The sequence below is a fragment of the Marmota marmota genome, unplaced genomic scaffold, assembly GCF_001458135.2.
Source record: "Marmota marmota marmota unplaced genomic scaffold, marMar, whole genome shotgun sequence".
NCBI classification, from domain to species: Eukaryota; Metazoa; Chordata; class Mammalia; order Rodentia; family Sciuridae; genus Marmota; species Marmota marmota.
Genome location: NW_026000026.1, coordinates 28,888,222 through 28,913,405, shown reverse-complemented (window position 1 = coordinate 28,913,405; position 25,184 = coordinate 28,888,222). Strand labels below are relative to the sequence as shown.

The 25,184-nt window shown below is 48.6% G+C and overlaps 2 protein-coding genes across 7 annotated transcripts; one reads left to right on the top strand and one right to left on the bottom strand.

Annotated features, from left to right (window-relative positions):
- Window positions 1-19: 19 nt before the first annotated feature.
- Window positions 20-10,336, top strand: Slc4a11 (solute carrier family 4 member 11). 2 transcript variants are annotated; one of them, XM_048811230.1, is made up of 19 exons: window positions 21-1,384; window positions 3,394-3,558; window positions 3,682-3,731; window positions 4,006-4,237; window positions 4,325-4,406; window positions 4,675-4,798; window positions 6,375-6,578; window positions 6,657-6,750; window positions 6,846-6,971; window positions 7,050-7,163; window positions 7,253-7,385; window positions 7,649-7,722; window positions 8,194-8,452; window positions 8,525-8,631; window positions 8,722-8,890; window positions 8,981-9,154; window positions 9,331-9,526; window positions 9,603-9,772; window positions 9,906-10,336. In XM_048811230.1, exons 1-19 carry the CDS (start codon window positions 1,339-1,341, stop codon window positions 9,973-9,975), a joined length of 2,589 nt encoding a protein of 862 aa, XP_048667187.1. In that variant the 5' UTR covers window positions 21-1,338; the 3' UTR covers window positions 9,976-10,336. The 2 variants fall into 2 exon arrangements, with proteins under 2 accessions (XP_048667188.1, XP_048667187.1); XM_048811231.1 differs by lacking the exon at window positions 6,846-6,971 and having other exon boundaries at window positions 20-1,384.
- A 321-nt stretch (window positions 10,337-10,657) lies between these two features.
- Window positions 10,658-24,710, bottom strand: Itpa (inosine triphosphatase). Of its 5 annotated transcripts, none has more exons than XM_048811235.1 (8): window positions 24,561-24,710; window positions 21,442-21,499; window positions 21,285-21,349; window positions 20,596-20,669; window positions 19,347-19,378; window positions 18,084-18,199; window positions 14,292-14,368; window positions 10,658-10,937 (listed from the first exon to the last, which is right to left on the bottom strand). In XM_048811235.1, the coding sequence occupies exons 1-8, from the start codon at window positions 24,624-24,626 to the stop codon at window positions 10,856-10,858; spliced, it is 570 nt and encodes a 189-aa protein (XP_048667192.1). In that variant the 5' UTR covers window positions 24,627-24,710; the 3' UTR covers window positions 10,658-10,855. The 5 variants fall into 5 exon arrangements, with proteins under 5 accessions (XP_048667192.1, XP_048667191.1, XP_015337936.1 ...); XM_048811234.1 differs by lacking the exon at window positions 10,658-10,937 and adding an exon at window positions 12,408-12,878; XM_015482450.2 differs by lacking the exon at window positions 10,658-10,937 and adding an exon at window positions 12,408-12,886 and having other exon boundaries at window positions 24,561-24,709.
- Between the last annotated feature and the right edge of the window lie 474 nt (window positions 24,711-25,184).

The window sequence follows — 25,184 nt, the reverse complement described above, 5'->3', positions numbered from 1 at the left end:
TACACATCTTCAGCCTGGGGCGGGAGTCCGGGTGTGAGTTCGGCCGCGCGAGAACTAGAGTCGGGATGGTCGCGCGCGAGGCGTGGGATGGCCCGGGAACGGGTTTGTGGGCACTGCGCGCTGGGCTGAAGGCTCTGCCCTCGCCGTCTTGAAATTAAACGAATGTTGTAGGCAGTGAAGGGTTGGGGGGCTTGGAGGTGGGCAGGGTGGAACTGTGGGGTCCCCAGCACCCCCGAGCGCAGAGCTCTTCCGAGCCCGGCACGCCGCCGCCTGAGAAAGCCTCATCTCATGTTTTGTCTGGCACCTTCTGTCGGGCGCTGCCGGGGAGGCCGCCGGCTGCTGGGGTCCCGGGCCTCTGGCGGTGCTCGGCGAGACCGCAGCAGCCTCTGGTTCGCCCAGACATCTGAGGGACCTAGCCAGAAGCCGGGTTGTCCGGCCATTTACCTGCACGTGGTGTGCGGGATGAGAGTAGGTGCTGCCGGTCCCAGCGACCTTGGACGCTACCTTTACCGCCCCGCTCCCTTCCTCCTGGATGCAGCCAGCTCCCACCTCGCGCGTACATCCGCATCCTGCCCCGGATCGATCCCCAGGTCTGCTAGCATAGAGCCGTTTTCCTTTCGTGCACGCGGCCCCTCCTGTGCTTCCTTCCTTGCAGTGAGGCACAAACAGCCAGGACCATCCGGGGCCCGCGCTGGAGTGTGCACAGAATCCCCACAAATACACACACCCCGCCCCTTCTCCCTCCCCGACCAAGGGCTCCTCCTCCCAGACGGCCCAGAATAGTGTAGTCGCCCAAGGGAGGAGGCCATTGCTGGTCGCCCTGGGTTATCCTTGGCACGTGAGGAACTTCGATGGGTGTTAGTGGCCCCTGGGATGGATTTGAGGGAGAGGAGAGATGTGCAGAGAGAAGGGTCCCGGCCCAAGTGTGGGTTTGGCAGTGCGGGAGCCTGGGAGAAAGGCTGGTTTTAGTCTCCTCCCTCCAGTTCCGAAGGCCAGGGCTGGATTCTAATGAAACCTGGATTATTGATTTAACTGGGCACTGTTCATAATTTGATGGGGAAGACCTCCTGAGAAGGTTCCTCCTCACCCCTTGCACACCTGGGCAACCGCTAGCAGATGGGCTAAGGAATTTAATTCCTTAAGTTAAGGCTGACTTTGGGTCTGCAGGGGCCCCCCCTCTCCCTAGTGTTGCTGTCCCCTCCCTCTTTTTTTCCCCAGGGTGGCCTGGGGCAGGTTCTTGGGACAGAAAAGAAGGAATCAGCAGGGTAAGTTGCAGGTGGACACAGCAGAGGGGCTGGTGGCAGTTGTTTGGCTTTCCTTGCAGAAAACTCTTCCGTCATGTCACAGAATGGATACCTTGAGGATTCCAGTGAATATTTTTCAGGTGTGTATATGGGAAGTTTCTTTATCAGAAGTCTCTAGGGGATTTTTGCCTACATACCAGTGTTCCCATGGTGTTTGCCATCTATCTGGTTCAGTACTGGTACTGGAATTCCTTTGGATCCCATCTTGCAGGAGGTTGTGATGTGATAAGAGGGGCAGCTGATTATACTGGCATTGGCAGTCCCTGGGGGTGCTGTGGTCCTTGGGAGGGCTGTTTGCTCCTTCTCCTGGGTTACTGGCACCACCTGGTGTTCGCTCCCGTAGTTCACTGCTACAATGCACTGGATCCTTAGGCCAAATGTTGTATATTTCTTTATTCCTCACCTTCCCCCCAGAGGGAGGGGCTGAAGCTGTCCCTTTAAGAAAGCCTAACCTCTCTGGGCATCAGTTGTCCCTGCTTGCATAGGTTTAGCTGCCCTTATCATGTCTGGGCTGGCTCTGGGCTGCCTGTCCTATACCCAGCCCCATGAACTGGCCTGGCTATCAGAGGGTTGTTTAGTGGGGCCATGCTTAAACATAGTGGGGATGTGCTTTTACCCAGGATCCCCAGGGTATGGAGGCTCTGTGGGCCAGGATGCCTGGCATGCAGATTAGTTATGTGGCTACACTATATGATAGGGATGAGGACATGGCATGGCAGGACCACATTCACGGACCTGGTGACTCTAGCTGGGTAGGTCCTTAACTGGGGTCCAAGAGCTGAGTCTGATAAAAGGTAAAACCCAGGGTAGAGGGAGAAGACAACAGTTATGGGGTTTAGTGGGTGCTAATAGGGGTGGCAAAGGGGAGACTGGGGCAGATTGGGGTTGGGGGACAGGTGGTTTTAAACAAGGCAGGAATGGCAGTTTGTCATGAACACTATGACAGAAGCACAGAGGACATCTTTTGACCCAATAGTTCTCTGGGCTGTGGATACAGTGCAGACCTGGGGCTGGGGTCGCCAGTCCCTGAGTGCAGGACATTGAGGGAACAAGGCCTGGAATGTGTGGAGGAAACTGACGGGTGGGAGTGGAAATGAGTCAGGGTGAGTCACTACAGGTGTAGATGTGCTGGTGACCCGTCCCTGTCCCTGCACAGGTGTTTGTCAGGCATTAGGGAGGTCTGACTATGAGGACCTCTTTTTGGGGGGCACCCACAAATGGGGAACCAGTCATAGAACTGTCTGAAAGAGATAACAGCTAGTCTAGAAGAGAGGCAGGGCGGGTCAGGCTGTGATCCTACAGAGAGTCAGAGCAGGGTTCAGGGAAGAGGAATATTTGCATGTTGCTAGGAAGTCTTATAGAAGGAGGCCTGCCAGGGGTGTGGCAGAGTGGTGGGGGATACTGTAGGAATTGAGGGGCAGCAGGATCTTTGCCTGGGTGTCTGGCATCATGGAGGAGGAGGGGCATGATGGGAACAGGGCTGATGTGAACCTCCTAGAGGCCACCCCCTGGCTCTTTCTCAAGCTCTCTTGCCTCCTTGTGCCACATGTCTGGACTGGGTCTCTCAGCCTTGATGTTTAGCTCTCCTATCCTCCCTGGGAGGAGGAACTCTAGGCTCTATGCCAACAAAGCAGTTGGGGTAGAGGAGGTCATCTGGCTACTCTAGCAGCTCTGCCTTCTCATGGGCCCCCTAGCCTACGGATTGTGGGAGGGCAGGTGCTAGACAGTCTTATCTGTATTGTCTCACTTGTGCTTGGTCCAAAGTTTGTAGAACAGACATTGTTCTCAAGCTAAAGGGCCAGAACAGTGCAGGGACCTGGTTCTTGCAGCTGGAAAACATTGGATAAAGTCACCCGGCTGGGGGCTCCAGCTGTGTGCTAGTTGCCACACTCTGAGTGGGGCTGGGCAGACTAGAAGTTCTGCTTCCCTTGGCCAAGGCTTCTTTTCTGGCCTGCAAGAGACCTCTAATCATTCACTGAATGTGCCCTATGGAAAAGTCTAGAGATGCCTGCTCCTGGGGCTTGGAGCTCCTCCTTCTGACACGCAGGACTGATGACCAGGCCCTCTTGGATCTCTCTTGGTGTGACAGCTGCATCTCTGGGCTGCTTCAAGAATGACTTGGAGGATACCTCTGAGGTCCGGGAGGAGAGCCTGGGGGATGAAGCCTTCGACACAGTCAACTCCTCCATTGTATCTGGCGAGAGCATCCGGTTTTTTGTCAATGTCAACCTTGAGGTGCAGCCCTCTAAATCTGGTATGGGGCTGCAGCAGGGGCAGGCTGGAGGAGGGCAGGAACTTGGGCAAAAATGGCCCAATTTTACCAAGAGAGACCCTCAGAGGTGGGATGGTACCCTGAACTCTCCTACCTTTTCTCTAGGTAGTGAAGAGACATCCGGTGGCTGTGTGCTCCTACATACCTCCCGCAAGGTGAGGGCCCCATCCTGTAGGGCAGTCCCGAGGTTTCTAGTTGGGGTAGAGGGAGCTGCTGCTTTTAGATCCCTCATGCTGTTCCTTTTTGTCCTTGCCTAAAGGAATTCCTAAACTGGGATCTCAAACCAGCTCAAGCTGGGCCTTCCCTCCTGGAAAGGGTTGTTGGTCCTGGTAGGTTGGGGCAGCCAGAGACCATTAAAGAAGAGGGGCCCTGGCAGGGATAGCAGTCTCATTTATGGGCCTGAGGGTTCTGTGCTTGGGGTTCTCACAGTACCTGAAGTTAAAGAACTTTGGGGAAGAGATACGTGCACACCGGGATCTGGATGGCTTCCTGGCACAGGCCAGCATCATCCTGGATGAGACGGCTACTTCACTGGATGATGTGCTGCGGACCATGCTAAGCCGCTTTGCTCAAGACCCCAACCACGCTGAACCTGACTGCAACTTGGACCTACTCATGGCCAAGCTCTTTACAGATGCTGGGGCCCCCATGGAGGGTAAAGGTAAGGCCTATTTCCTGCCTGTGCGGGGGAGGCTTGTGTGGGCAACTGCAGATACCTTCTTCCCTCTCCCCTCTACTCTTTCCTCAGTCCACCTGCTGTCGGATACCATCCAAGGAGTTACTGCTACAGTCACAGGGGTGCAATATCAGCAGTCGTGGCTCTGTATCATGTGAGTTGCCAAATTGTGGCCACCACATTTGGCCCCTCTACTTGTTATACTGGAGCTAAGCATTTTATACCCCTGCAGAGGCTGACCCACCCAGGAGTGACACAAATCTGGTGGTACATCCAGTTTGGGAGGACAGGGTCCAAGCAATCCAACCCATTTTGTCCCTTTTTTGGCCACTAGTTGTCAAAGTCAAGAGTTTCTGGGTGGGTGTGGCCCTGGCTTCCAAGGGTGGCAATTGTGTTCTGTGTGCCCTTCTGTCTCTTGCCAGCTGCACCATGAAGGCCTTACAGAAGCGGCATGTGTGCATCAGCCGCCTGGTTCGCCCACAGAACTGGGGGGAAAACTCCTGTGAGGTTCGCTTTGTCATCCTGGTGCTGGCCCCACCCAAGATGGTGAGTGCAGGACTTGGAGGTGGCTGTGCTTCTTTGGGGACAGAGTCCCAGGTTGCCCTGCCCTCTCCTTGGGAGCTTCTCTGAAGATCACCTCACCCCTCCCCTTCCTGTCTGCCTAACAGTTATCAGAAACATCCTTGTTATGTCTCTGTTAAGTCCGAATTTCCCCAGAGTTTGCCCCAAACTTTGTCTTTCCTTCTTGACTGAAAAGAATGGTTTTACAATTATTGATTCCAACATTACTGCCTTTCTTTGTCCTGCATTCCCCGACCTCATCCTTCTTCTCATTGACTGATTTTCTGGCCAAGGATCTCTGTTCCTTCTTGGGCTGTATACAACTTGGTCAGGAGCACTCTGCCTTTGTACAGGCTGAAGCTAGTACATTTTGGAGGTACTCTCTAAAAGGAAAAGGATTTTAAAATTCTGAATAGGAAATTTTGACCCAGGCCTTGAAAGGACCTTAACATTTAAGCCATTAGTTTGTTTTTTAATGTAGTCCTAGGGATTGAACCCAGGGCCATGCACATTACTGGGCAGGAGGTGCTCTACCACTGAGCCCAGTATGTGCTCAGTGGGTTCTCCATTTTCTTCTTGAGGATTTTGCCTCTGCCTCTGATACAGGCTCCTTCCTCTCTCTCTCTGTAGGCAAAGAGGTACTGAGGGGAATGTCCCTGCCAAGGGACATTATAAACATGCTGTCTATGTTACTGTGCTGAGGAAGAGAGGGAGGATGGCCAGAATAGCTTCAGCTTCCTGAGCCAGTGTGTACCAGTGCACCCAGCTTTATTTATTTATTTGTTTATCTATATATTTATTTATTTATCTATTTTTATCTACTTATCTATTTTTATCTCTTTATCCATTGATTGATTGATTGGCAGGGTTGCCTAGGCTGGCCTTGAACTTAGGATTCTTCTGCTTCAAATTTCCAAGTGGGATTATAGGCTTATGCCCAGCTGATCCCAAAGATTTTGTTGCTTAGAAGACTATGCCTAAATTTATAAGAAAAATACTAGCCCGGGCGCCTTGGCACATGCTGTAATCCCAGCAGCTCAGGAGGCTGAGGCAGGAGGATCACAAGTTCATAGCCAGCCTCAGCAAAAGAGAGGTGCTGAGCAACTCAGTGAGATCCTGTCTCTTTTATTTAGAAAATAGGGCTGGGGATGTGACTCAGTGGTTGAGTGCCCTGAGTTCAATCCCCAGTATCCAAAAAAGAAAAATATACTATGGGGCTGGGGTTGTGGCTCAGTGGTAGAGCACTTGCCTAGCATGAGTGAGGCACTGGGTTCAATTCTCAGCACCACATATAAATAAATAAAGGTCCATTGACAATTAAAAATAAATAAATATATAAAATTAAAAACAATACTACCTTGATGGTTGTCCTTATGATCTTCTGACTGGTGGAATTTGTGATGGAGTTCACTAATGCCTGGACTTTGGGGGAACAAAATTCACTGTCAGTACACAGGAAGAGCACCTGCCACCTGCTTAGGAATGCCTGTGTTTGGCAAGGGCAGGGCTTCCTCTTTCTACACAGGCTGTAGATACAACTCTTCCATCCTCCACCTCCCAGAAAAGCACCAAGACTGCAATGGAGGTGGCACGCACATTTGCCACCATGTTCTCTGACATCACCTTCCGCCAGAAGCTCCTGAAGACCCGCACAGAGGAAGAATTCAAGGAGGCCTTGGTGCATCAGAGACAGCTGCTCACCATGGTGATGCCAGGAATGAAGGAATACAGCGTGTTTTCCCTTCATGCCCACAAACACCCGCAGGTACAGGGTACTGGTGGGTATAGGTGGGAGGGGGCCTGGGTTGGCCAGGGCTAACAAGCACTCTTCTCTTCTCCCTAGCCCCCAAAGTGCAAGGACTTTGTTCCTTTTGGGAAGGGTATCCGGGAAGACATCATGCGCAGGTTCCCTGTGTACCCACTGGATTTCACTGATGGTAGGTGGCTCCGTAGCTCATCAGAGTTTATCCAGGGACACATGGGTATCTGTCCTGCATCCCCAACAAACCCTCTGTCCATCCCCCTTTCCTAGGCATTATTGGGAAAAGCAAGGCTGTGGGCAAATACATCACTACCACCCTGTTCCTCTACTTCGCCTGTCTCCTGCCCACGATCGCTTTTGGGTCCCTCAATGATGAGAACACAAACGGGGCCATCGGTGAGGGGCTGGGGCTGGCCAGGGTGTGCTGGGCAGGGTCCTGGGCTATGGTGGACCCTGACCTCCCCACCTCTACAGATGTGCAGAAGACCATTGCTGGGCAGAGCATCGGAGGCCTGTTATATGCGCTCTTCTCTGGGCAGCCGCTGGTGATACTGCTGACAACCGCACCCCTGGCCATCTACATCCAGGGTGCAGTGGGGGGTTGAGGCGGGAGATGGTGCCCAAGGTCCTGGGTCCCAGCTGGGCCCTGACTGCCCACCCTGCCCCACTGCCTGCAGTGATCCGTGTCATCTGTGATGACTATGACCTGGACTTCAACTCTTTCTATGCATGGACGGGCCTGTGGAACAGTTTCTTCCTTGCACTGTATGCCTTCTTGAACCTCAGCCTGGTCATGAGTCTCTTCAGGAGGTGACTTATCCTTCCTGAGCTGTGGGGACTCTAAAGGCCAGGGACCTGGGTCCTTATGCCAGCTTCCAAAGCCCTGTAATCCTGGGGTGGATGGAGTACCCCTACCTTTTTTGCTGCCCCAAGGAGCTGGGTTGGGCTCATTGGGCAATCTAAGGCCTGGTCCTCTATGTAGAGAGTGGGAGAGAAGGGTGATCTATATAGATGCTAAGGGAGGCCTCTCTGAACAATCCTCTCCATCTTATGAGGCACGTTGCTTCTGACAGATCCACAGAGGAGATCATTGCCCTCTTCATTTCCATCACATTCTTGCTGGATGCTGTCAAAGGCATGGTCAAAAGTGAGTGCAGAGCTGGTGGTCATCTGCTGCAGAGGAAGCTAGATGGAGATGGGAGGCTCTGGGTTGTGGCCACATTGGGCATAGCTAAGGTTGTTCCTTCCCATGGTCAAGGGCACTCTGGGATCCTTCATTGGCAGAGAGCAACAGACCCTGCGCTAGAGGGTGACAGGGTTTCCCCAGACAGGATCAAAAATAAGGACAGGCCTGACAGTGTCAGAGATGGAACAAGGACTGAGTATGGGGACAGTGGGTAGATGGGCAGGTCAGTGGGGTCCTGGTCAATATAAAAGGCCAGAGCTCTCTACTGCTTCTCACCCACTCTACCTCCCCTCAGGAGCTTTCTACCTTCAAGGCCCCACTCTGTCCCTTCAGAGTCCCTACCTCTCTCTCATTTCCTCGTTCTCTCACTGGGAAGGTGGGCCCCAACCTTTCACAGCCCGTATGACTGAGGTCTGTTGGCCCATTCTGCAGTTTTCTGGAAGTACTACTATGGTCACCACTACTATACAAAAAGGACTTCATCCTTAGTGAGTTTGTTGGGCATCAGTACCAGCCTCAACACCAGCCTGCACACCACCCTCAATACCAGCTTCCTGGCCAGCCCTACAGAGCTGGCCATGACGGGAAGTCCCAGTGGTACACATTCAGGCCGGGCAACTGCAGTGCTCAGCCTCCTCATCATGCTGGGCACGCTTTGGCTGGGCTACACCCTCTACCAGTTCAAGAAAAGGTGAGGGGGACCTGGGGTGAGGGGAAGGGCAACATGGCCCCTGGGCCATGCTGATCTGCTGGCTGTCTGCAGCCCCTACCTGCACCAGTGTGTGCGCGAGACCCTGTCTGACTGTGCCCTGCCCATCGCGGTGCTCACCTTCTCCCTCATCAGCTCCTATGGCTTCCAGGAAATCGAGAGTGAGTGGGGTCTTACGTTAATTGGGGGTGGTATGGGCTTGCTGGGGCGGGGAGACTGCAGTCTGAGCAGGATCCTGTCTCCTGCTACAGTGAGCAAGTTCCGCTACAATCCCAGTGAGAACCTATTTGAGATGGCAAAGATGCACTCACTATCCCTGAGGGCCATCAGCAGTACCATGGGCCTTGGCTTCCTGCTCTCCCTCCTCTTCTTTATTGAGCAAAATCTGGTGGCTGCTTTGGTCAATGCACCTGAGAACAGGTATATAGGACCAGGAAGGGTGGGGAGAGTAAGTGCCCAGCCCTCTGAGAGCTAATGAGGTTTCTGTCTACATGTGTCCATATGCTAAAGGCTGGTGAAGGGCACTGCCTACCACTGGGACCTCCTGCTCCTTGCCATCATCAACACAGGGCTGTCACTGTTTGGGCTGCCCTGGATCCATGCTGCCTACCCCCACTCCCCATTGCACGTGCGAGCACTGGCTTTAGTGGAGGAGCGAGTGGAGAATGGGCATATCTACGAGACGTGAGTTTGAGAGTGGCTCCTAGAGAGCTGGGGAAAGAGCCATGTGGACTCTGGAGGAGGGTGGGGAGCCTTAGGCCATGTGAGCTAGGGAGGGATGGGGCCCAGAGGTACTGTAGCCCTGCATCCACATGTGGCCTGAGGTGGGCCATGTGGTCTTTTGGTTTGGGCCCCTGCAGGATTGTGAATGTGAAGGAGACGCGGCTGACATCGCTGGGTGCCAGTGTTCTGGTGGGCCTCTCCTTGCTGCTGCTGCCCTTCCCACTGCAGTGGATCCCCAAGCCTGTGCTCTATGGCCTCTTCCTCTATATTGCACTCACCTCCCTGGATGGCAACCAGCTCTTCTCGCGTGTGGCCCTGCTGCTTAAAGAGCAGGTGGGTACCTGGCCTTGGGAGGGAGGTAGGGTTGGTGACATGGCCAACCCTGCCTACACCTGGTCACTGCCTGCAGACATCGTACCCTCCCACACATTATATCCGGAGAGTGCCCCAGAGGAAGATCCACTACTTCACAGGCCTTCAGGTCCTGCAGCTGCTTCTGCTGTGTGCCTTCGGCATGAGCTCCCTGCCCTACATGAAAATGATCTTTCCCCTCATCATGATTGCCATGATCCCCATCCGGTATGGACAGCTAGAGTTGGGGTACTGGGCAAGACGACTGATCTAGGGTTGGGAGGTGGGTAGGCTGGGTAGTGCCCCTACTTTCTCTTTTCTATTCAGGGCTTATCTTCCTGCCTGTTCTTCCTCTCCCCAGCTACAACCTGCTGCCCCGAATTATTGAAGCCAAATACTTGGATGCCATGGATGCTGAGCACAGGCCCTGATTGGCAGGCCCTGGCCATACCCACTTAACCAACCCTCCCCACCCTCCCACACTGGCTTTGTGGCTGTGTAGGTGTGGGGTCTGGGTTGTTTCTCTGTGCTGTGTTCTCACAGCTGTCAGGCCTGGGGAGCCTGGACATTGTGGGGGTTCAGTGTGTGCGCACTCACTCCTCCCCTCATTAGCCTTTAGCTTTGGGTCAGGAACATGGCTCAGGGCAGTTTCTGCCCAGGGTGGGACTAAAAGCAGGGTGGATTTTCTTTTGATAAAAGAGTCATATGCCTGAAAGAGAAAGATTTCCTTGATTGTATAAGGAACTCGCTGTGTGCACATTAAAGAATAAAGCTCCTGTTTCTGTGCTTCTATGTACCACATCCTTCCTTGTTACTCCAACCAGATCTGGGGTGGGGAAACATGTCCTGTGTAAGTGGAATAAAGGGGACTGATGTTGAGTACTACCTGTGGGCTGTCACTTCCAGCCCTGCATAGTGGACCTTGGCCCAACAGTGAAAACATCACCCTGTTGCCCAGCACAGTGGGGAAAATGCTTTAGGAATAACACGTTCCAGGACCCAGAGGGGATAGGGCTTCAGCCTTATGGGGTGCTGTGCCTAGTGCTGCAGGGGAGAGCAGGGGCTGTACTGCTCCCTGCATAGGGCAGTGACAGAGGGACTGAGGAGAGAATGGCAGATTGGAAGACATGGGGACTGGTTTAATGGAAGGGAGAAAATGCCATGTTTCTGGCTTATTCATTTGGTGGTTAGTCAGGGTCCATGATAGTGGCAGCCAGCAGAAGTGGTATGGATCTGAGGCTCAGGCAGAGCCTCTCTGTGTACCTGGGGGCAGCAGCTGTGGCAGATGAACACCTGGCTCCCAGACTTCCCTCACATTACCTTGTAGGATTCTGGCTCAACAAATGTCCCCAAGGATGAAGGTATTTTGGACTTCAGTGACTGTGAAGAATTCCTGCAATCCAATAAAACAAACAAACAAAAAAAAAAAACACCCCAACAGGACAGAAGAAGTAGCCCAAAAAGAAAATAGGAATGGCAAAGATGTTCAAACCCTTTGGTAGGACTGGGAGTTTAGCTCAGTGGCAGAGTGCTTGCCTAGAACAGTCAAGGCCCTGTGTTCTGTTCCCAGCACTGCAAAACAAACAAAACCCTTGGTAATCAAAGAAATGCAAGCCAACAGAGATGCCACTTTACATTTGATGAGTTGTTAAAGGCCAAATTGGGTTGGATGCAGGGCATGGAGTCTGGTATAATTCTGCTCCAGAGTGGTGGTGATGGGCTTAGGTACAAGTATATTCTCCATAGTCCTATATGGGGATGGGTAGCTAAAGATAAAGCAAACAAAGCATAGTGTGCACCCAGGACAGAACTCTGAAGAAGCCAATCAGCAAATACCAGGGTGTCCTGCCCCAAACTCCATGTATCTACTATACACATGTGGTGTGTGATTCTACTTTGGGGGTCCCTTCCTCAGTAGCCTGGGTGTTCCCTGTAGGTAGGATCATATCCAGAATCACAGGCAAGGGACAGGCAGATCTCCAGCATCACATACTTAAGACCCTGGCAGACATCACCCTCCCACTCTGAGACCACCCAGGAGGATAGGTGAGGTGCTGGTACCTCCTGGGTAAACTACCCAGCTAGGTATGGCAGGCAAGAGGGAAGCGAAGCACTGCCCCAGGTCAGGGGAAGACAATGTTCTCAACGGCTGAGCCCAGCCCTGGGCCACCTTGCCAGGACTGAAGAACATATGCTGGAGTAGAGACTCTCCAGAGCTGCCTGGGAGCACAAAACTTACCCTGGGAGTGGTCTACTAGGACTGAGGAGTACCGCCCCAACCTGCTTTCTGCCCTGACCCGTTTTTTTTTTTTTTTTTTAAACATCCTTGGGGTTGTATACTCTTCCTTATCAGAAAAAGGCCTGCAGGAAATGCAAGGCAGCCACCTGACACCCCCTAAGTCCCTCCCTGGGAATGGCTTCACCAGGGCACAGTGAGGGTCTGAGGCAGTTCTCCTGATGGACCTCTAGACCCCAGGCAAAACTGGCATACGGCATATCACCCCAGCTGGGGTCAAAGATTCCATCCCTTCCCCACCAGAAAAATAACTTGGTATTACAATCAAGCCAACATCTCAACTGCTTAAATGTACAATAGTATAAAGTAAATATCCTGAACGTTCCCCACTGACCACCCCACAATCCAGCAAAGACCATAGAGGCCAGCTGGCAGTGGCATCGACTGGTAGGTGAGTAGATAACACACATCCTGCAAGGAATGGCCAGCTCACAATTCATGACTCGAAAGAACACAAGCAGAGAAGATGTAACATGCAAGCCAGCAAAGGGTAGGCAAACATCCTTGACAGCGATGCCCTTGTCTCACCACCCCCAAGGGGACTCAGAAGACATCAGCCTGGCAGGGTTCAAAGCAGATGTATCTAGTTTATTTTGGAAACAAGTACCTTCCAGAATTTTTATTTCCCACATTGTAAGAACATTGAAGACTGGTTCTTTCCCAAACCCTCAATCCTGCCAAGGCCAGTTTTAGCACCTAAAGACCTCTCAGGATCCTAGGCCTAGAGATCACTGAATCCCAGATGGCCTAAGGGCAAGAGACTGGCATCAACTTGCTCAGAATTTCTCTAAGCAGTTAGCTGCTCTTCCAGACCAGGATAGGGAGATTGCCTTGACACCCCCAGCAAGGGGAAACCCTGAAGGAAGTACTTCCAGGGGTGCCTGCCTGATGGTGCAGGTTTAGGCTAGCCCTCCCCAGATCCCTGGCCTGAGTGGTCTCCTCCAGCCTCAGGAGGAGTCATGCTGCCAAAATACTTTTGCATCTCCAGCAGGGCCCGGAAGCGATGAGAGATGGCGTTCTTCTTGGCCTTGGGCATCTCTGCGTACCTAAGGGGTAACAGTAGCTGCTCAGAGAACAGGGAGCCTAGACCCCAGAGGATGCCTAGCTCCATTCCACCTCATCTTACCCCCAAATCACAGAGTCCAAAGCTCAAGTAGCAGCGCCCCCACACATACACAAAGTGGGACAGGAGCCACCAACTCCTGGCAGTCTATTAATTAAAAAAAAAAAAAAATGGAGTTTTAAGTTCCTCTGTTGATATTAATGAACATGGATGGATGTTAAATTTGCTCCAGTGTGGCTAAAACTTAAGGGAATCTGGGGAGAAGTGGATGAGCTGCATGTTTGATCAGCTTTGTCATCTGTTGACAGGAAGCAGCAGAGCCTGACAGAACAAACACAGCAGTCCCCTCTAATGCCCTGAGTAAGTTGCAGGGGAGGATCCCAAACAGATATGGGCTACAGGCCCATGCTCCATGCCAAGAATCCAGGGAGGTGGGAATCCACACCCGACTGGTGGGCTTCAGACCTTTGTTATCCAACACAGTAGCCATTAGCCACATGTGGCTATGTAAGTTAACACAACTGAACACAAATAAATCCAGGCACTCAGGGTGTAGCTCAGTGGTAGAGCACTTGCCTAGCATGCTCAAGACTGGATTTAATTCCTAGCACCATAAAAAATAAAGACAATTCTTCAGTCTAACTGCATTTCAAGTGCTCCACAGCCGAACACGGCTAATAGCTATCCATCCAGACAGTGCAGATATAGAACATCTGCTGCCCCAGAGCATTCTTGGACAGTGCTGCTTGACAACGTCCTTAGCCCTGTGTGGCTTCTGTGAAGCCTCAGGCCAAGCACCCTAAGGGCCTATCCAGCCTAGAAAGACTGATTCCAATATTGACCAATGTGTGCCACATAAATATGGGGAGGGGGGGCTGGGGATGTGGCTCAAGCGGTAGCGCGCTCGCCTGGCATGCGTGCGGCCCGGGTTCGATCCTCAGCACCACATACAAACAAAGATGTTGTGCCTGCCGAAAACTAACTAACTAACTAAATAAATAAATTAAAAAAAAATATATATGGGGAGGGGAGGTAGTGTGAAATACTGAGAATATATAGTATTATTTGAATAATTTTTCCAACCCAAACTGGAGAGTCAAAATTACCCCCACAAAACTGTTATATTTAAATATTTTGATAAGCCAAGGCCAGAGAGGGAAAGCCAGCAGTAGCACAGCAGCTCAGGGACAAGCTGGAGCCTGAGAGCTCAGGATACCCAGCTCCGCCCTGCTGTGGGCTGTGTCACCAGATTCCTTGTGCCTACCCCAGCAGAGCTGCCTACAGCTGGAACAGCACTCTCAGAACCTGCCCCGCCCATATCCGCATGACTGCACTTGGGCAGGGTGCCCACCCAACCCCACACCCCAGGGAAAAAATGGGCTCCTTACGTCTGCTCATATCCATCAGGCTGAAAGCAGGGGTCCCAGCCAAAGTCCCGGCAGCCTCGGGGCACCACAATTTGGCCCTGCCACAGAAAAGAGAGCACAGGTGTATAACTGGGCATGGAGGAGATGCACTAGGAGGCAGTTTGAATTTGGTTAGTTAATGCATGTGATTAAACCCAGTTCACTCAAAATGTAATTCAAGGGGCTGGGGCTCAGTGGTAGAGCACTTGTCTCGCATGTATGAGGTCCTGGGTTCAATCCTCAGCACCACATAAATAAAATAAAAAGGTGTTAAAATATTAAAAAATATGTAATTCAAGGGAACTAAGGTGCTTATAAATGTTTGTTGAAAATCTAAATAAAATGCAAATCAGGGAATACAGGGAGTAACCATGTATTCAATTGGTCCACTAACACCTCTGGGGCCAACATTTTCCTCTCTACACTTTTGATAAACTGTGACTTCATTGAAGAAAAATGATTCAACCTAAAAAACTAATAGAAAACATTTTCTCCTAAGAGGAAGTTAAATAGCCAGTGATGTAGCTCAGTGCTAGAATGCTTACCTAGCAACCATGAGACCTGAAGTTTTATCCTTAGTAAAACAAAACCAAAAAAAGCAGCAGCAGCAGCAACCACCACCAAAAAAAAAAAAAAAAAAAAAAAAAAAAAAAAAAAAGAAGAAGAAAAAGAAAACAAGAGAGGCTCTAGCAGGTAAACACCCTAACAGAAAGTATTGGGCTGGGATTGTGGCTCAGCGGTGGATCGCTCGCCTAGCACGGGCAGGACCCGGTTTCAATCCTCAGCCCCACATAAAAATAAAATTCATTGTGTTGTGTCCATCTACACCAAAAAAATAAAGAAAGAAAGTATTCAGCAGTGGCCAAACACATCCAGGAGCTTAAGTAATACTGGCTATAACAGTCAAATTCCAACATGAAAATGTTACAAAGAGAACAAATTATAATCCAATGTCGTAAAATGTCATTTTGCCATCAAAGTAAAAAAAAAAAAAAAAGAAATCTTTTCAAAACAGAGCTAGGGATGCAGTTCAGTGGTAGAGTACTTACCTAGAATGCAAGAGGTCCTGGGTTCAATCCCTAGCATCACAAAACAAACAAACCAAAACAAAAAAAGGCCATGGTGGATGATAGAGATAAGCCACATAAATGCCAAGTCATGCAGAGCCAAGGGCAAATTCTGCTTCTGCTAGTGGGGAGCTGTGTGCTCAGGCCACTTAGTGTACCATTGTGAGCTTCACTCCTGCAACACATGTTTTCTGAGCACCTACAGTAGACCAGGCAGTGTTCTTAGCACTGGGGTCACAGCAAACATATCCTTCCTGCCTATAGTGAATATCAAATAGGCATGACACGAGTAAATTAATCAGTGATTAACAAATGCAAAGTACCTTAAAGGGGACCAACAGGGTGTTGAGCTCCAGAACAACAGGATGCAGTGACATGGATGGGGAACTCAGGGAAAGACATAGTGAGGAAGGGACCCTTTAGCCATATACAGGGTTGCAGCAACAACATTCCAGGTGTCAAACATAGCTGGCACAAAGTCTCTGAAACTCAGCACATCTGAGTTGCGGAAAGAACAACGTGGTTAACTTGCCACTGTGAACAATGTGTGTCTGGTGTGCCAATGTGGATAAGGAGTACAAGGTAAAAACAGAACAAGACGAAGAAACAAGGCTACTCAGGGGAGGTGGGGACTGCCAGGCAACAAATGCAAGAAACAGCTAAAGCCAGAAACAGGGAATTGTGGGGTCTGCAGTGACACAGGTCCCATCAACAGGTTCTTGAAGTGATGTCGTGTCACTGTAGCATTATTCACAATAGCCGAGAGGTGGAAGTAATCCAAAGGTCATCGACAGGTCAATAAAGAAAATGTAGTCTATGCATACGATGGAATATTTTTTAGTCTTAAAATCACAGGAAGTTCTGTCATGCTAGTGAATGAACCTTGAACACATTATGCTAAGTGAAATAAGCCAATCACAAAAAGACAAATATTGTATGACTCTATTTACAGAGGTATCTAAAGTAATTAAACTCTTTAGAAGTAGTAAGTAGAATGGTAGATGCTAGGGGCTGGAGGACGGGAATTAAAGGGAGTTATTCAATGGGTAGTTTCAGATTTTTTAAAATGAAGTTGTGACAGGCATGGTGGCAAATGCCTGTAATCTCAGTGATTTAGGAGGCCAAGGCAAAGGATTGTGAGTTTGAGGCCAGTCTCAGCAATTTAGTGAGGCCTAAGCAATTTAGTAGATTCTGTCTCAATAAAAAGTTAAGGAAAAAGGGCTGGGGTTGTAGCTCACCAGTAGAGCACTCGTCTAGCATATGCAAGGCCCTGGGTTGGATCCTTAACACCACATAAAAAAATAGATAAATAAATGTATTGTGTCCAACTACTTCTAAAAAATAAATATTTTTTTAAAAAGTTAAGGAAAAAAAAAGGGGGAGAGGGCTAGGGATGTGGCTCAGGGCTCAGTGGTAAAGCACTCCTGGACTCAATCCACAGTACCAAATAAAAATGTTCTGGAGATATGTTATACATATGAATATATTTAATGCTACTGTAATGTACACTTAAAAATGGTTTTGAACCAAGGATGTAGCTTAATGGTAGAGCACTTGCATACTTGCATAGCACGCACGAGGCCCTAGACTTAATCCCCAATGCCACAAAAAATAAATAAAACCAGCTGTGATGGCACACGCCTAGAATCCCAGCTACACCCAGAAGCTGAGGAGGGAGGATCACAAGTTCCATATCAGCCTGGACAACCTAATGAGACTTTGTCTCAAAATAAAACTAAAAAAAGCAGTAGAGTACTTGCCTGGCACATGGGCCCTGGATTCCATTTCCAGCACTGCAAAACCCAAACATACAAAATAGGGATGGGGGATGAGGCTCAGTAGTCAAGTGACCCTGAGTTCAATCCCTGGTATTCCCCACCACCACCACCACCAAGCAGGGTAAAAGAAAATATCTGAACAATTCCCAGAAAAATGTCTGGATTTTATCCTGGCAGAGGAACTGAGCAGGGTGATGTGCTGGAAGGCACAGTCCTGTCATAGGGAAAGAATGGACAGGGTCTGGGGGCAGTTGACCAGCTGTGATAGAGGTGTAGACCTTGAGAAAAGCAGCTAAACCTGAGTCAGACAGGTAGGTATAAAGTGTTAAATGGCAGGCAGCTGGGAAAGGAATAAGTTAAGGTGAAGAATTAAAATTCTGAGCTGGGGTTTTGCTTGGTGGTGGAGTGCTTGCCTAGCATTGCATACAATGAAATGTATTTCACTTGAACTCTCCTAAGGTTCAATCCCTAGTATTGAGAGAGGGAGGGAGAATAAAAGGAATTCTATGCAAACATGAAGTCATAAAGGCTGTGAGACACTCAAGGTGGGCATTAGCCTTGGCAGATGGATAAGAAGATTTGGCCATAGAGAAGTCTGGGCTATAGATGTAGCTTCAGGAGCAGTAACCTTTAATTTGTACAATTGTTTCTTATAGGGTACACACTGCAGAGATTTGGGTGTACAAGGCCTCAGGAGTTGTTAGTCATTTTGTTTCCCTGAACTAGTAGCTTCAGAGACCACGGAGGTTTGGAGATTGACAACACTTCTAATGATAGTGCTCAGGGGTGCCTCATACAAGGCACTGATAACTAACTCTGGATACCACCATACCCTTCCAGGAAGGTCCAGCAAAAGACCCTAGATGTCCACTCAGGTCGCAACGCCCTCTGGTGGCCCATGGGAGAATGGCATCTGAGTGGGTACTTACTGAGGTTCGGCCCCTGAACAGGTGCACTGGCTCGCTGGGTTCCCCAGTGCTGAGCGCGAAGGTGCAGAGTGCATAGGCTGACTTGTCCTCAAAGCCGGTCAGAAGCTGATAGAGACCTGTGTGTAGATACTATGAGGGCTCAGTGCATCTGTGCTGCCCAGTCCCACCTGCCAAAGACCACCAAGAGTGAGAAGGAAAGAGTCCCTCAAGTTTGGATTAGGTTGGGTGGGAGGCTGCCAAAGCTTATCCTAGCTCTCATAAGGGAGCTGAGACCCAGATCAAGATTCTGGGTATCCGCTTTCCTCTGGCATAATGAGACCAAGGCTTTTATCAAAGTCAGAAAATCAACCAATACAGTAGGACCTTGTTTGATTTCCAGTGCAAAATGAACCATGTAAAGGCATTTTTGTCACAACCAAGGAAATCTCCAAACTAATTAGGTAATACTATGAAATTAACTGGGGTGTAACTCTCAAGTGGTAGAGTGTGTGTTCAGCATGGCTGAGGCCCTGGGTTCAATCCCTCGCACCAGTATGTATGTGTGTATGTGTACATAACACAGACACACACACACACGTAATTTTAGTTGGTTAATGTTTTTAATTTTTTCATCTTTTAGACATAAAGGCTGAAGAACTTAATAGATGTTATGGTGTTGGGGATTTGCTTTTAAATACTGGATTGAGAAAAAATTAGAGCAGGTTACAGATATCACAAAATAGGCCTTGTGCTGATAAGCTGGATATGGGGATACAGAGTTCATTATTTTACTATACTTTAAAAATTGACAAATAATTGAATATATTTATGTCTATTATTCTATTCTACTACTGTCCATGTTTGAAATGCTCCAGGTATAAAGTGTTTTTTAAAGCACCTAAAGAAGCACCAATTTGGTTTACACATGAGGGTGACAGGGTATGGATTGCTGGGGTCTAGGACAGGCAGATCCTCCGACCCATGAGCCAGGCCCTGGCTGAAGCAAGCAACTGCATGTAGTCACTAGGGTCAAGTCCCTCTTGAGATGCAGAATCAACCACAGCCCCTTTGTCCCTCAAATTCACAACACCTACCAGCCCCCACATCTCACTGCTCTCTGGAACAAATGAGTGTCAGTTTAAAGAAAGGAAAATAGAGATGGAGAGGCTCAATGCCAGGGACTACAGCCTGGGATTCCTGTTTACTAGTGGGGGACCACTCCCCTGAATTACCCTGATTCTCAGTTCCCAACAGATCCAAGGGAATAAACAATGGGGACAGTACCTTCAGGCTTTAACTTCTCCAGAAACCATTTTCTGCAAAAGAAATAAAAGAGTCAGACACCAGGAACAGATGGATCTTCTGCCACCCTCCCTGGGCTGTGTCCTACTGGGATCAGAACTCAAGAAAAACCACAGGGAAATGATAAAAACTGTCTCAACTCAAAACTAAGAGAAATAATCTAGGGGCAGGGGGTGTAGCTCAGTGGTAGAGCATGTCTTTAATACATTAGGCCCTGGGTTCAATCCCCACTAACAACAAAAAAGAGAGGGGATGGGTGGGGAGGAGAGGGAGGGAGGTGGGGGGAGAGAATGATTTAATAGGAAAACTATTTTTGCCTGGAGGCAAACAGGCAATGCACAGAAGAATTAATAACCAAACAAAGGCCTCAACCTCATTGGTAACAAGAGAAATGAAAACTAAGACTGCATGGGATAACATTCCACATTTCTCAAAGTGCAAAATATTAAAAAATCATAATCCTCAGAGCCCGTGAGGATGCGAGCATTATAATACTATAGACTAGAAATATATACAGGTACTATTGTTTTGGCAAGCAAACCAATCATCTAAATGTTAAAAACATTTATACCTCAAACCTAGCAACAGAACTATGTATATATGTCACCATGCATGGTGGTATATACCTATAACCCCAATGACTCAAGAGGTTGAGGCAGGAAGATAGTAAGTTCAAGGATAGCCTCAACAAATCACTGAGACCCTTAGCAACTTGTTAAGACCATCTCAAAATAAAAAAAAAAAAAAATTAAGAGTGCTGACAATTAACTCCGTGGGAAAGTACTCCTAAATTCAATTCCCAGTACTAAAAACTAAATAAATTTTAAAAACTGTGCTTATGTTCCTAAGCCCATGGAGGGGTCTTCAAATTGGAGTAATTGTACCTAGAGATACACAAAGACCTTCTAAGGGAGTCCAGGGCACTGGGTAGTTTCAAAGAAATAAATTTTCAGATCTCAACTTCCTTATTCTTTTCCTGAAACTGATATGCTTATGAATGTACCACTGAAATGGGTGGGTTCCCCTTTCCCATCTCCACTTACACAATCACATTCTCACACTGTACAAAAGAAAGGCACACCTCTCTATCCCTAATCCTTCTTTAGGATAAGAGAAATACTGGTGTTGATGTTGGACAGTGAATGATCTGCAATATCAAGTAACCAATCATTTGGCAGTTCCAGTGGTTTTGTGGTTGGGGCCCTAGAAAGGGTTTGGTGGGAACACTTACATATAGGGGCCAGGTAGCCCTCCGAGGGCGTTGAAGCACAGACAAGTATCCTCCACCAGGACAGGCCCCTGTACCTATAGCACAAGGACATGAATCCCTGAGACCTACAACCAGCAGTAGGCTCCATCCCTGCCCTGAATTTCCGGGCCACCCAGGCTGACGTCAACCCAGCAGCCAGTTGAGATCTGCAGGAGATAAAGTCACAAGGCCCTGCCCTCTTTATCTTCATTTTAGAGATAGAGACACAAAACCATTGGCAAGTGTGAAGCTAGCTCCAGATACAGCAATGGAAGTGCTGGGATTCACATCCAGGCAATTCAACCCTTCATAATATTTCTCAGTTTGCAAAAATATGCAAGTGCAGGTGTGGATGTGTATAGGGAGAACATAGGGCTGAAATGTACATACTGAGAATCAGAAGAGGGTGGTTAGAGAGGGAATGTGTGTGTTTATGGTAGTCTTGGGGGATACCAGGCAGTTAAGGCTGAGACAGAATGGAAGTGTTTCAAAGCCAACATTTACTGATCCAAAGCTAGCTGGGCCTGAGCAGTTCCTTGAAATCACAACAGAACTGTGCCCTCTCTATTGTTCTCTAACTGTTCTCAGCAGGTACAACCTCAGGAACCACCACAACAAGCTACAAAAGAGGACTGAGTGTGGGACAAGCAGGACAAATGTAAGATAAGCACCTGGCGGGCCGCCTCCTGACACTTCTGTATGGAAATTTCATCCGGCTCTCCCTGGTATTCTGGCACTTTTTAGGGAAACAGACACACACAGAGTCAGGTCAAAGGAAGACAGAGAAATGGAAATATCTTTTAAAAATAAAACAAAACAGAAACATACGGTCAATTTTCTGTGCCACCAAAGTGCATGGAAATTTATCTCCTAGGATCTGAATGACCTGTTCCAAAATGAAAGAACATTTATCACCATCTACTAATAATTCCCTGTTAGTACCTAAACTGTCACTGACATTTCTTATCAAGTAACTCATGCATCACTCCTCTAAAGCTTACCAAGTCAAGTCCATGAGCCTCATCCCAACCTTCAGGGTCTAATTCCAGCAAATTAGCACCCTATCTTCTCACTCCTCTGTCCCCTCCTATTTCAGGCCTCTGCTTGTGCTACTCATCACCCTACCTTTTTGCTTCTCAATCCTTTCAGAAACCCTACCCATCCTCTCATACCAGGAATTCTCTGTCTGGGATTACCCAGAATTCAGGAGACCTGCGAACCTGGATGGGAAAAAAATATCCTTTATTCTCACTAGGCCCCCAATTGAAATTTTGTCCTCTTTTAATATCATAAATATAGACAACAAACCAAAATAGTGTTATCAGTTCCTGTGACTTTTAAACCTATTAAAATCACAGATGTTTTTGTACCATATTATAATTTTGCCTGTACCGCAAAATATTTACAGGGAAAGAAGAAAAAAGTCTTTACAATCCTTTTTTTTTTTTTTTTGAGGTGCTGCGGATCAAACCCAGGATCTTATGCATGCAAGGCAAGCTCTACATCCCCAGCCTCCTTGGGATTTTAAAATCAAGGAAACTGCACACATTGCTAGATTGAATCCTTTAATGCATTAATAAAATACATGTAACAAGACCACAAATATTTTTAATATTCTGAAAACTGTACTTCAATATAGTTGATCTCCTTTGTAATCCTATGTATTTTTGTACACTTAAAACCATTTTCATAAGAAGGAGTCCATGGGCTTCATCAGTTTACCAATGGGGTTTCAAGAGATGAAAAGTCTTCTGTTCTAGATGAAGTTCAAGTCATCTTCTCTAGGGCCTTGTGAAGCCCAGGCAAATGCTGTACCACTGAGCTATACTCCCAACCCCAGACTGTTTTTGTTTTTGTGCTGGTGGTCAAACCCAAGACTTACACATACTAGGCAAGCACTCTACCACTAAGCTACATCCTCAAATGTTATTCAAATGTAGAAGGCCATATTCTTAATCAGAGGCTTGAGGTCTGTATGAACTCCATTCTGGATGGCACTGTCTGTCTGACTGGTCTGGCCTCAGCAGGGTATTAGCTCCCAAGAAGGTCAACCTTGTCCTGACACAGAAGTGCCATCAGTCTCTATGTTACAGAGAAATGCAGGTTCCTTTACTGCCCTTCATTCATTTGTCTCAGACATATTTAGTAAGTGTAATCCTAATTGCCCACACATGACCTCATCTCCTTGGCCATGGCTAAGAAGGAGCAAACCCTTGACTCAAGTCCTGCCAATCACAGCTGATGTCTAGCAGAAGTCTCATTGTACCCTCCACCAGTAGGAAAAAAAGCTGAAAGACTCCAATAGAAGTAGGGATGGATATGCAAAGGAAACTATAAGGATAGGTCAGCCTTGAGAGCTCATCCTCAAGTCCCTTAGGATACCTTAGCATCATATTCCTACCAGACCTTTGCCTGTTACTTGTAGCCAAAGATGTTCTGTCAACCCCCAGAGACCTCTCAACTAGTTTAGACAGAAACTTTGGATCTACTGCTTCTTTTACTCCTGTTTCATAGTGCTGTGAAGCAGATGTCCCACACTATCCTGCTAGGACTCAGAAACAATACCCCAAAGTAGCAACTTGGTCCCTCAGAAGCAAGCCTCAAAAAGCAAAGTCTAGTCAAGCATGGTGGCACACTGACTCTGGAGATTGAGGCAAGAAGAACTAAGTTTGAGGCCAGCCTGAACAACTTAGTAATAACCTGCCTCAAAATAAAAAATAAAAAGGACTGGAGATTTAGAGCACCCCTGGATTAAATCCCCAATACTTCATAATGATAATAATAATTATTGTTATTTTTAAAAAACTTAAAAAGCAAAGTCTCTGGCTTTCTATTCTGTCTCCAGCTCCCCTTTCTCCTCCCAAGGCAAGCCAGAGAAACTAGAAATGCTTCTCAATGTAGGTCATAGAAATTAAAACTCCTTCTCCCCAGAATGAGCTGGAAAGCCTAAAAATATTAATATTGCCCTGCCTTCCTGTCCTGAAGCTGGCCATAAAGAAATTCTCTGAATTATCTTGTCTGACAGTAGATGGTAAAACCCCCAATTCAGAGGGGGTCCTTGCCCATACAAGTAAGAAATGTTGCACACAGAGACCAAGAATCAGAACATGCTTTGTTCAGTCTATTAGCATGGGATTATATCCTTTTTGTCTAATCACATTTCCACACAGTTGTCCATGTTCCATCAAATCTAAGAATAAAAATAAGCCTCTTTCAAGCTGGGGGTATAGCTCAGCGGTAAAGTGCTTGCCTAGTAGTAAGCTGAAGACCGCCCTGGGTTTGATTCTTAGCACCAGAGGGGTTGAGAGAGAAGAATTCCCTATCTTTGGATCTTCATTCTGAAGACTCTGTTGTATATAAAACCTGGATTAAATACATTTTATGATTCTTTTTCGCTAACTTGTCTTTTGTTAGTTGTCAGCCATGACTCTTATAATGGGTGGGGAAAGGTTTCACTCCATCTCACAAAAGCCAAAACTGGCTAAAAGTGCTTCTGGATCGTAGTGGGGCATGGCCTGCTCAGTTTGAGTCCCCATCCACGCCCTCTCTGGATCCCTGCACCTCCAAATCAGCAGCAGCATCTAGATTTGTCTTAGAGATACAAGTGAGATCTCGGGGCTCCAGTGTGGGTCTAGATAAAAGAGGAGAACTTTGAGACTTGTGCTAAGGGCCTCGCCACTCCCCCGGACCCCGAAGCACCTGACCTGACGAGCTCTGAGGTCTGTCAAAACGTTCATCCCTTCAACTCTCAGGGAGCCCCCACTCCGCCGCGGTCCCATCCTGGTTCCCCAACGCCGTGCAGACGGTCAGGTCCTGACCCACGCTTCCCAGCGGGCCAACTCTTGTTCTCCCTCTACGCCTCCTCTGCATGCTTCCCTCGCCTGGAAACCCCATCTCAGCCCTATTCCCAGCCACCTCCCGGTCAGCTCCCCACACCCTCCTGGCACCTCCTCCAGCTTCTTGGCATTCCCCGTGACAAACACGATCTTCTTCCCGGTCAAGGAGGCTGCCATGACGAGCCCGGGTATCCGCTCAGCGCTCCCGGAAGCCCATTTGCCTGAAGTCGAAAGATACTTCCGGCTGGAGACGGAAGTGGGAGGCTCGGTTTCCGGCTGAATTGGGGATCGGGAGGCGTATCTCGGGTGGTGGGTACATCCTGTTTCGGGGTTGGAGAAACGCTGTGTCCGCCGCTGAGCGCCAGGAATCCTTGCACAGATGAATAGCTTCTTCCAAATGAGCAGCCTGAACGCCTGGCGCTAGTAGTGAGCAGAATGGCGTGGCACCTTTTGTTCCCAAATTATCGGGAGCTTCGGGTGCTGAGTTTGAGGGACCACGGACCCGGGCACCAAGAAAAGCAAAGAACCAATGTGGCTGCTGATGAGCTGCAGCCCTGTGCCCTGGGCGGCTGTCACTCTTTGTGGGCTCAAGTCTGTCCCAGAGAACCGGCTCCTAGGCAATGGCTCCCAAGCCCTTTTTCCTTACTTTACTTTCAGCCCCACTCCTTGAGTTCCTCTTTGCCGACCATCTCAGAAATGCTTACTGTGAACTTAACCTTGGCGCAACCTAAAGCA

Coding starts and splice junctions, on each gene's coding strand:
- Slc4a11 (XM_048811230.1), top strand. CDS start 1,339: ATGTCACAGAATGGATACCTTGAGGATTCCAGTGAATATTTTTCAG. Junction 6,579..6,656: donor ATGCCCACAAACACCCGCAG/GTACAGGGTACT, acceptor TCTTCTCCCTAG/CCCCCAAAGTGCAAGGACTT. Junction 7,386..7,648: donor GTCATGAGTCTCTTCAGGAG/GTGACTTATCCT, acceptor TGCTTCTGACAG/ATCCACAGAGGAGATCATTG.
- Itpa (XM_015482450.2), bottom strand. CDS start 24,626: ATGGCAGCCTCCTTGACCGGGAAGAAGATCGTGTTTGTCACGGGGAAT. Junction 21,350..21,441: donor GGTGGCACAGAAAATTGACC/GTATGTTTCTGT, acceptor TTCCCTAAAAAG/TGCCAGAATACCAGGGAGAG. Junction 12,887..14,291: donor CCTGATGGATATGAGCAGAC/GTAAGGAGCCCA, acceptor GTTACCCCTTAG/GTACGCAGAGATGCCCAAGG.